The following is a 10423-nucleotide window of genomic DNA, read 5'->3' as shown; positions in this document are numbered from 1 at the left end:
AAGTATGACTAATGACTAATGATGACAGCAGCAGCAGGAGGCATCTGGCAGGACCACGGCAGCAGCACAACCACACACGTCACGCTGTCCAGGCACCGCTGCGATATGAGTTAATCTGAGAGACAGTGGAGCACAAAGGCTCCGGAGAAGAAGCCGAGTTAGTGACATCCAGAATGGCCGAGTTAGCAAGATGCTCTTGATAATTGAAGAGGTCTCACGACAAAAAGAGGACGCACTGAAAGACATTGCAAATCATGAAGCACTTATGAAAGAAAAGTTTGGTAATAATTTCAATAATGTTATTGACTCTATTAAACAAACACTCAAGACATATGAAGATGGTCTTATGGCAACAAAAATGAAGAAATACAAGTGGGACAACCTGGACTAAATTTGATGACTGTAGACAGAAACAAAAGACTTGCAACTCAACTTGGACTTTAACGCCAATGATTTGTGACTTCACTTGGATTTGAGGCTTTTGACTGAAAATAACTGATGCTTTCCCCCAAGCCCAAAGATTAAAAAGTATATTATTTTAAATCTGTGCCAATGAATCAGTTAATTTCCTGAATCAACTAACATGAACTGTGTTCATTCCCAGCAAGTCGACACTTAATTCTTCAGATCCACCTTGTTTGAACCCACCCAACAGCATGCAATAAAGTTGCAGCAGAGAACCATGAGGAACTAATATTACGTTACTGAGTGCCTGTTGGGGAAAAAAGGTACCAAAGATAAACTGTTGATGTACAAAAACTATGTGGTGGTCAACAAAAAACAAATTGCTGTATGCAAAACATGCAGTTTGTAAACTATAGAGATACAATAACTTAGAGCAAACTTTTTCTTTCTTTTTTTTTGTTTTAACTAAAAAATAAAATTTTGAAAAGCATTCATGATTTTTGTAAATGAAATGTATTACTACTCTTCAATCTATAACATTTATTTCACTTTGATTTGGACCATGTATCCTTCATTGTTCACAGTTAATAATTTTCTGCCAGCATCCCTGTATTTGCGGGAACATTGTTGCTTTCTGCTCCAATCCTCTTTTTCATATTCTTCATAGGTGGAAGCGAAAGTAGGCAGCATGTTATCAGCCCATTTTGAGTGGTCGTACAGTCAAAGGAAATGCTAAATGCCAAGTGATTTAAAAATCTGTGACATCGTCACAATGTAAAGTCTATGAGCCGAGGGGGAACTCATGAGGGGAGCAGTGTTCATTTGGACAGCTATTTTAGATTTAGTCTTAGTCTTAGTCTAGTCTTTTTATCCTTCATAGTTTTAGTCGATAAAAATTCATGACATTTTAGTCAACTTTTAGCCATTATGTTTTCTATGTTGTTGTTTTTTATCTTTAAACTAATCCAGTTTGCCTAATTCATGTATCAGAAATTAGAGTCAAGGTGAGAGATTACAAAATCCCATTTAGACAGTTTTTTCTACAACTACAAATAATTTCCACACACTTACAAACTGTCATTTCTCCAGCAGTGTTTGACAGGTTTAAGGGGTTATTTATGAGCACACACTTACTGATCATCATTTGAAAAGCTCAACATCTCTCTCTATTTATGCTCTCAGAAACACTGACACCACAAATAACTAATCTGAGACAACTAGGATTTGTACCCAGGTTCATTGTAAAAATGACTTATCCATCTTGCTGTTAAGAAGCAGAGAATTACTTCAATTAAAGCCTGAATTCTGTCTTAACCTTCAACATTTTAGTCAGGAGGTTTATACTTGCATCCTCTCACAGAGTTGGTGATTAAAACTAAACTTTCATTTCTGTAAGAGAAAACTGATCTGAGTTTAGACTGACAGCACAGCTACACTCACAGATAACTGAGCCTCCTACCTGCCTGTCAGACAGCATAAAACCTAAAACCAGTCTACCAAAATGAAACATATATTTCATCTCCATTGGACAGAATAGGTGCCATCTTGGTGTTCAGTATCCAGTTATTATTATGCATCTATGACAGAGCCTGAGGAAGAAAACCAGGGTTAACAAAACAAGTGGATCAACATGGTTGTGGTACCCGTCATCTCTGACTGAGGTTTTAGGTTTTGCTGAACCAGCTATCGCAAAGGAGGCCTGGCTCTGTTGAACTTGCTTGTCAGTTCACCCCTCTGGTCTGTTTACCACCACCTCCTGAAAAAATATTGGACTCTTTAGCTGCTAAGTTCTCCACTTTGTTCACCACCTAGTTGGTAACTTTGTCTGTCTGCTATTTGGTGCTGGGCAGGAAGTGTACAGTGGCCTTACTGGAGCATTTTTAGTTGAAGACAGTTGCCTGCAACATTAATAAGAGCTGTGAAAGTGAACCAAAACGTTAAAGCTGGGCTGGGCTTTTCCATTATTAATATAAAAAATATTGATTCATGCAGCTTTAGTTCCTCTTTCAGATCATAATAAATAAAAATGGACTGTTTTCTCTCTGTCCCTGACACACACATGTATGCAGACCCCTTCTAATGTAGGCTAATTTTTTTTATTTATTTATTTATTTTTTTTACACGTTTTAGACATGTCCTCATGCTGACAAAAATACACTTTGGTCCTAATGGCTGACGTGGATGTCGTCATCATAACTAAGTGTATTCAAAATCTATTTTTGTCATGTGCATGTAAGACAGAGAGAGACAGAGAGTGTTGTAACCCTGTAAGGTTGAAGGCGTTGTCTCACTGGTGACAGTCAACAACGTAGAAACAATCACTGAGTCTGTGGAGCCATATCATTATATCACAGCACAATTCATACAAAGACAACAGCCAACCAAGACTTTCTTAAGCCTCAGTGCCATAGAGATATCACCACAAAGATTTGATAATAATAGCTGTCACCTTATCTCTCTGAAAGAAGACTTGGCAGTGTTAGTGGGACAGCTATACAAACTTGTGCTGGAAATTCTCCTGGCATAAATATGAAGGGAGATTACAAAAAAAAAAAAACAGAATAAAAACTGCTGCTATTTTTGGATCACACGTGTCATCCACAAACAAGCAAGTTTTATTGCATCATCAGAAATGACATATGTCTGACACAGCCTGGGGCTACTTTGTGTGTGTGTGTGTGTGTGTGTGTGTGTGTGTGTGTGTGTGTGTGCGTGTGCGTGTGTGTGTGTGTGTCTGTTTTGAAATACATAATTAAGTTTGAACTGTTTTACTCCTGAGTGTTCTGTGTAAATTAAAAAATGTAACAATCTCTAGGTGCTCTGAAACAAACAAATAAATAGATGTCTTAATTGTTTGTTTTTCATTATTGCACAACCAAATGAATTAATTGCTTTTATCTCTAATATAATAAACACTTTTTTTTATTTATAAGTCCTCTGAAACAAAATGAATAAAGGTTATATTTATTTTATATTTTCCAAGAGTTCTGAATAAATAAATGAATACATCTCTGTGTTCTCAAACAAATATATGCAAATGAATACATTAATTTGCAGTTTTTTATAATGTGGAAATATTTTTTTTATATCCAAGTGTCCTAAAAACATACAAGTAAATTGATGAAAATTAAATTAATACACATACACATAAATAACAATATTAGTCTTACTCACACACGTGTATGAAAAAATACGATATATATCTATATAAATCTAAAAATGTCTATGAGCAAGCGAACTGGACACACATGCACATACACACTTGTTTCAATCACTAAAGTGAACATTGCATTGACTTATATTCATTCCCTGTCAACTTACCCTAACTGTAACCCACACACACACACACACACACACACACACACACACACACACACATATTCCCTTACCTGAACCCTAACCTAAACCTAGTTCAACTGTGTCCCTTCGGGGACTCCATACAGTTTTTTGTCCCTAACCTAACCTAAAGCTAAATCCAAGTCTTAACCCTAAAGCAAGAAGTGAGGACTGGCCACAAATGAGTCAGTTCACAGTTATTGGCTTTTTGGGCGACAGCTTTCACAGTCATGAGCTCATGGTGCTTTTATTTATATGTAATTTAGCCCATTGTGTTGGTATGCTGAAAAGACTGCTCATGTGCTGGTGACAGTTACAAGATGAACTGGTGCTGCACCATTTGATCGCATTAAAAATTGTCCTCAGTTGTTTAGAAGCAAGAATAAATCTATATTTTTCATGAAAAAAAAGAAGTGAAAGTGATTCTCCTCTCTTGCTTGTTGAAATATTTTTTGGTCCTCACTATAGCCCTTTTTATGCAGAGATCACACTATGGGGCTTTGCATTTTTACATGCAACCAAACAATGGCGGCATCATCATCATCTGTTCTTTTTTTCTTTCTTTTTTTGAGTTAGCTGCTAACTGCTATCAGCTGCTTTTTAAACCTTGTTACACACATAACACGTCAAAACATCACACCCATCCCATCCTGCCGCTGTCGCTTTTACACAAACGTTGATTCAGTCCTGTTACTACCTCTGCTGCCCGCTTAAAGGCAAGACAACTCTGTCCCCCCATTTTGTATTTTATCTATTATAAATGACGGCGGAATAATGGCGCAAAATTCCTGCCTTGAACAGGCAGTGTAAAAGGAGCTTATGTAGCAAGTACAAGTACACACACACACACACACACACACACACACACAAATAAACAAACAAAGGCACATAAATAAACAATGCAATAAAATGATATTTTTTAAAAAACACTAATGTCATTCATTCAGGTATGAAAGTATAAACTGATGTAAAGTCTACACACAGAACAGCTGGGCTTAATCACAGGAATATACAGGCATTTACACGCAAACAAATACACTCAGTACGAGCTGATGAAAGACTGAGTCAAACACTCAGGTAGATATTCTGGTTATTACCTCATGCTGGTTCAAAGGTAAAGAGTGCACGCTAGAGTAGTAGACTGTGACAGTGGTGTAGTGGTAATTGATGAGGTGGGTGTACTGCTAGGTAGATAGGTAGGTTACTGATGAGGAAGTGGGCATACTCTCCTATATATTACAATGGGTTTTTAGCTGATAGGTAGATATACTGTAACTGGATAGAAAAAGAAGTGGACTGTGAGCTCCCTCACGCTCACCGTTTGGGTTTGGCAGCATATTTCCTGCGTGTCGTCAGTGGGCGTGCACTGCGCGCGCGTACACGTCGAAAATTCCTCGGCTGCCTCAGACAGCAGCAAACGAGTAGCCATCACAACTACCTACTGTAGGACTTTCACTGAGGAAAGAGGAAGTCGAGGAAATAAACGTTTCCATTTCCTCATGCCGCCGGTTTTTCCCAGGTACACGCGGCCCAATAAATAGCAACCGTGGAGGATGATGGCAAGTAAAGCGAAGCAGATCCTCTTGTTCAGAGTCAGTCAGAGGAGAGAGATACAGGATGGACATGAAGCAGGTGAGTAAGACGCAGACAGATGGGGCAGCTGCTGATACTGGCCTCTCACGCTTCCTCCATCACTTCAGCTGCCCTCTGTCTGTCTGTCTGTCCCTCCACAGATTCTCATCTTTGGACTTTTTCTCGTGCCCGTGTTGACGTACAAGATGAACCGGTGCTATGATGAGCACGAGCTGAGCGACGCAGCGGAGAGGAAGCTGAGTATGCACTACCCACAGCCTCCGGAGCCTTCAACCCAGAATGCACCCGATTCACCTGCCTCCTGCCCCGTGGACCATTTCCATCAGCAGCCGCCTCAGGACATTAGCGAGAGGTCCCTGTCTCCCTGGAGATACGTGTAAGTAACATCCTGGCGCATTTACGCACAGTTTTACGCATTTAAAACTACTATGTACAGATAGGAATCAGTGACTTTAAAGGATTAAAGCCCTTAATTGTTTCCCTGATGGAGTGTAAAACCTGACGGAGTCGATTTGAGGGAAATGTTTCTAAACTCATACAGGAACACGATCCTGAAAACATAAAAGTACTCAGACTTGGTGCTTGTTACAGTGACCGATGATTATTTACCTCAGGGGGTACTTTTGGCTCGGTGCTGCCTCCCTCTGACCCTCCAGTTAGACTTTAACTCGCTCAGAAACTCTCCATGAGCTCATAAAATAAACATTACAACTATACACAAGAGGAGTCTTGGTTTTGAATTGTCGTGGGAAAGTTCTGAGATAGACTGAAAAAATGATGTCTCAGAGACATTCTTAAGTTTTCAGAGATTCCAAAAATATTTCAAAACCTTACTCTATTAGACGGTGTCTGCAGATGATGGATTGGCGCAGCCACAAAAATCAGGCATCACTCAGCATCATACAGCTTTAGTGAAATAATAACCAGCTCTTAAGGCGAAATCAATATTTGCACAGTATCCAAATGCCCCGTGTTGCGTTTACGTACGTGCATCAGTTTGACCCTCATATTAATTAGTGGTTGTGATCTGGTACACTTTGCGCCAGGCTCTGATGCACCACACCTCCGCTCTCGATATGAGGAAAATCCCCTCTTAAGCCAATGACCGCGGCTTTGTTGCCACATATCCGCTGGGAATGACGTGCATTGCTTCTCTGAGTGCAATCTCTGATCTGCTGTACTTTATTACCTGACACATTGGTGATTGGGAGTTTTTTTTTTCCTGTTCACCTGCAGTTGTTTAAGCTTTGTAAAGTCCCTGTAAAATCCTGTGGTTATTTCTACTAAGCTTTTGCCCTCAAATATAATGATCTAACTGTCAGATCCATAACCGGTTTAGTCAGTTTGGGTGCCCAAAGGCACTATGTTCACTGTGTTGTGAGGCCCCTCTGTGTGTGTACAGTATGTACAGTAGTCACTCTCCTCCAAGTCTCAGTCGACTGGCAGTACACATAACACACAATTAATAGAAGCTGTATTATTTTCAAAATGCCCTCGAAAAATAGGGATTGGTAAAACACAACTTGCTGTTTGTTGGTGTTTGGGGGGCTTGGCAAGTGTCTTGTCAAGGTGACACACCATCCAGCATCCACACCACCTCCTGATGACAAAGTCAGCTCATACACTGTCACTTTAGAAATACTGATGTGATATGTATCAAATGTGCAAATGTAACATATCCATAGTTTGCAGAAATGTACAATACCAACATTTTCTTCTGGCAACTGGGCTGATTATTTTCCCAGAGACACTGAAACCAACCTGTACGCTTGAAAGCTACCTGACCTCAGGTCTGCTGTGTGTCACTTTGTAGTAGTTTGATTCATAAATACAACTTCAAAAATGGACCCAAAATAACATAGTAAAAGAGTTAAAACTAGAGTTTGACACACAGATTCTGTACAGGACTAGTGCTGCTATAAAGTACTCACACTTTACTTTAGCATTTCAAATTTTCAGCTACTTAAAACTTCAACTCTGCTACATTTCAGAAGGAAATGATGCTTTTACTACATGTATTTAACAGCTATAGTTACTTGTCAGAGTATTATTTTTGCATAAAGCAACTGACATTTTCAATAGTTCAATAATGACAAAAACAGTGACTGTACGAAACCAGATTCCAGAAGAAGATATACTTTTTTAATGCCCAAGGGGAAATTCTGTTGTTTTCACTTTGTTGTCATACACACAGGCCTCATATACACACACATGCACAAACAGGACCTATACAGTACATGCATTAAATGGAGAGATGTCAGAGTAAGGGGAGTGCCTATGGACAGGTCCCTCGAGTGATTGGGGGTTCAGTGCCTTGCTCAGGGGTACCTTGGCAGCTACCAGTCCCTGCTCCATATTTGGTCCAGACAGGTCAGGTAATAATGCAGGGCCGTCCAGTTGAAAGGAAGTGAGCCCGGAGCCTTTGAGCCCCTACTGGTCTTGGGTCATGGGGCATTTGGTAATTCAACCACATGTCCCAATCTGGACTCAGGCCATGAACAGGAGAAGAACCCCCCAAATAACACCCCCTACTTACTAGGTATACTCAGAATATTGCCCTATGTCATTTGAGTTTGATATGCAGGTTTTATTTATGTTTGGACATACAAGGTGTATCTCCAGCAAACACATTTATTTTATTTATTGGTGTAGAAAAATGAGCATTTTAACATCCAAATCAGATGCATTTGCAGAAAAGCCTAATCTTATTCATCTCCTCACTGTCTGTGGATAAGCTGCTCACTGAGTCATTTTGTTCCTTTCCAGACTTGTGACAAATAAGGATCACTATCCCTCCACCTATGCCGAGGCTCAGTGCCTGTGCTCAGGATGCATCCTGATCCAGAACAAGGGCCCCCCAGTGGAGAGCCACGACTACATTTCATACCCTGTAAAGCAGAGCAGGGTGTTTCTCAAGAAGGAGCTCTGCGACGATGGAAAGAGATACCATCTGAAGCCAATTACTGTGGATGTGGCCGTGGGCTGCACCTGCACCAGAGTAAAGACCTCCTCCTAGAGGGGAGCCATCCAGACCTGCTGCCATAGTGGCATGCTACAGCTTATGTTGTATTTGTTTTAAAATGCACCAAGTTCTCTAGAAAGTCAAACTCAGGGGTGTTAGGTCCTGCAGTGTCATCAGTGAGCAGACTTGACTGTTTGCACAGAGGAAACATCGGTCCAGCGTGCTCTCTCATGACAGTGCCACGCCTAAACACACAGCCGACACCCCTGGGATAATTTATGAGGCTTTAAAAGCCACATCAGCCTGTTTTTACAGGCCTATTTATTGTGATAATAGTTCAAAATTGATACGTCTTTAATGTGTTTGTTTTGTAGGTCTTTATGGGCCCTTTATTCGGACATGTTTACAGCTCTGCCCAGTGCAGGTAATGTAAACTGGGTGTTGTCATTGAGGAAAATAACTATTGTATAGTTTTGTAAAATAATTATTTAACAGCTACTAGTATTTAAATAAGTATCTATTTATTTGGTTTGTTTTGCATGTGTAATGTTTGAGCATAAGGAAAACTGTGTATTTATTTATTTTGGATATCTTTTAGCTTTGGTCCCAGTGGGACTTTAAAAGTCTGGTCAAGACTCAAAGTTCAGCTTCTTTGAAGCAAAATAAAGAAATATGATTTAAAAAGAAAACTTATTCTCTTGTTTCTTTATTTAAAGCTGATATTGGAGCATGCAGGGTTGGATTACCAAGCAGACAAAGGTTCAAAAGTCACAAGTTTACTAATGTCAGTGGGTTTGGGTAATTAATTGGAGGATTATGTCAAATGTACTAATTTGGTTGATTTGACAGTTAGGGTAAGCATGACTTTCTCTGAGAGGTGAGGACACAGGAGTTCAGAATTCCTTTCAACATATCCATTCAGGATTTGTAGGTTCCAGGTGAGGCGGAACAATATACAAAAAAAAAACCCATACTCACCCTCTACTTTAAATTGTGTTGGGTACTTATCATTTTACAACCGCCATGTATAAGTCACATTGTAAATAAATAGGCTATTCAATACTGTGAATACACAGTAAAGTCCATCCATTCATTTTCATCCACTTATCCGGGGCTGGGTCGGTGGGGCAGCAGGCCGAGCAAAGTATTCCAGACGTCCCTCTCCCCAGCAACACTTTCCAGCTCCTCCTGGAGGATTCCGAGGCGTTTCCAGGCCAGATGAGATATGTAATCCCTTCAGCATGCTCTGGGTCTACTCTGGGGCCAGTGAGACTTGGAACACCTCTAATAGGTTGTGCCCAGGAGACATCCTAATCAGATGCTCGAACCACCTCAACTGACCCCTTTCGACGCAAAGGAGCAGCGGCTCTTCTCCGAGCTCCCTCCGGATGATGTCTGAGCTCCTCGCCCTATCTCTAAGGCTGAGCCCTGCCACCCCACGGAGCAAACTCATTTCGGCCGTAGAGACTATAATATATAATATACTAATTCTGAATCATCATCATTAAACATAACTGAGACAATATCACCTCCAACTGGTGAGAATTTTATCTTCCACAGGAGAGGTCCTTTCTGTCCAACAGGAAACTAAAGGTGGAAAGTAATATAGCTATTCATTTGGACCTGCAGACTGACCACAGATTTGTTAAGGAATTTGCATCACTGCAGTTTAGTATCATTACATACAGGTCCTGCATTATTAGCCTGTGTTGTGGGTCTGCCTTGTGTCATCACACACTATTAATATTTATTTGTTGGTCTTCTCAGTTCAGTTCAGTTCTTTATTGTCCCTCAAGGGGAAATTTAGTTTGCAGTGCAATTCAACATACAAGGGACAATCAAGACAATGTCTACAACAATCACAACCACAACAACCATGAATAACATAGATCAGATCAAGCTGTCCATAGAAAAAATAAATCTATAAGGGTATAAGACCATATGGAGTGCTTATAGACAGTGCAGGCAAATTGAGTCCATCAAGACTCAGTGCAAATTAAGAACATTTTTTGCACTTGGAATAAAAGAAAATTTAAACCTATTGCTTCTAACCTTGGGGAGCCTGTAACGCCGGCCAGAAGGAAGAAGAAAAAATTCTCCTAAAAGTGGGTGGTCAGTGCTGGCCAA

The 10423-nt window shown here is 40.2% G+C and overlaps 1 protein-coding gene across 1 annotated transcript; it reads left to right on the top strand.

The window, feature by feature from the left end:
• The first annotated feature begins 5178 nt into the window (after positions 1–5178).
• Positions 5179–8926, top strand: il17c (interleukin 17c). The gene is made up of 3 exons (XM_050073469.1): positions 5179–5373; positions 5475–5710; positions 8101–8926. Exons 1-3 carry the CDS (start codon positions 5359–5361, stop codon positions 8348–8350), a joined length of 501 nt encoding a protein of 166 aa, XP_049929426.1. The 5' UTR covers positions 5179–5358; the 3' UTR covers positions 8351–8926.
• The last annotated feature ends 1497 nt before the right edge of the window (positions 8927–10423 follow it).

The sequence above is a fragment of the Epinephelus moara genome, chromosome 20 (genome assembly GCF_006386435.1).
Source record: "Epinephelus moara isolate mb chromosome 20, YSFRI_EMoa_1.0, whole genome shotgun sequence".
NCBI classification, from domain to species: domain Eukaryota; kingdom Metazoa; phylum Chordata; class Actinopteri; order Perciformes; family Serranidae; genus Epinephelus; species Epinephelus moara.
This window is presented reverse-complemented; position numbering and strand designations above follow the sequence as displayed.

Coding starts and splice junctions, on each gene's coding strand:
- il17c (XM_050073469.1), top strand. Junction 5,711..8,100: donor CTGTCTCCCTGGAGATACGT/GTAAGTAACATC, acceptor GTTCCTTTCCAG/ACTTGTGACAAATAAGGATC.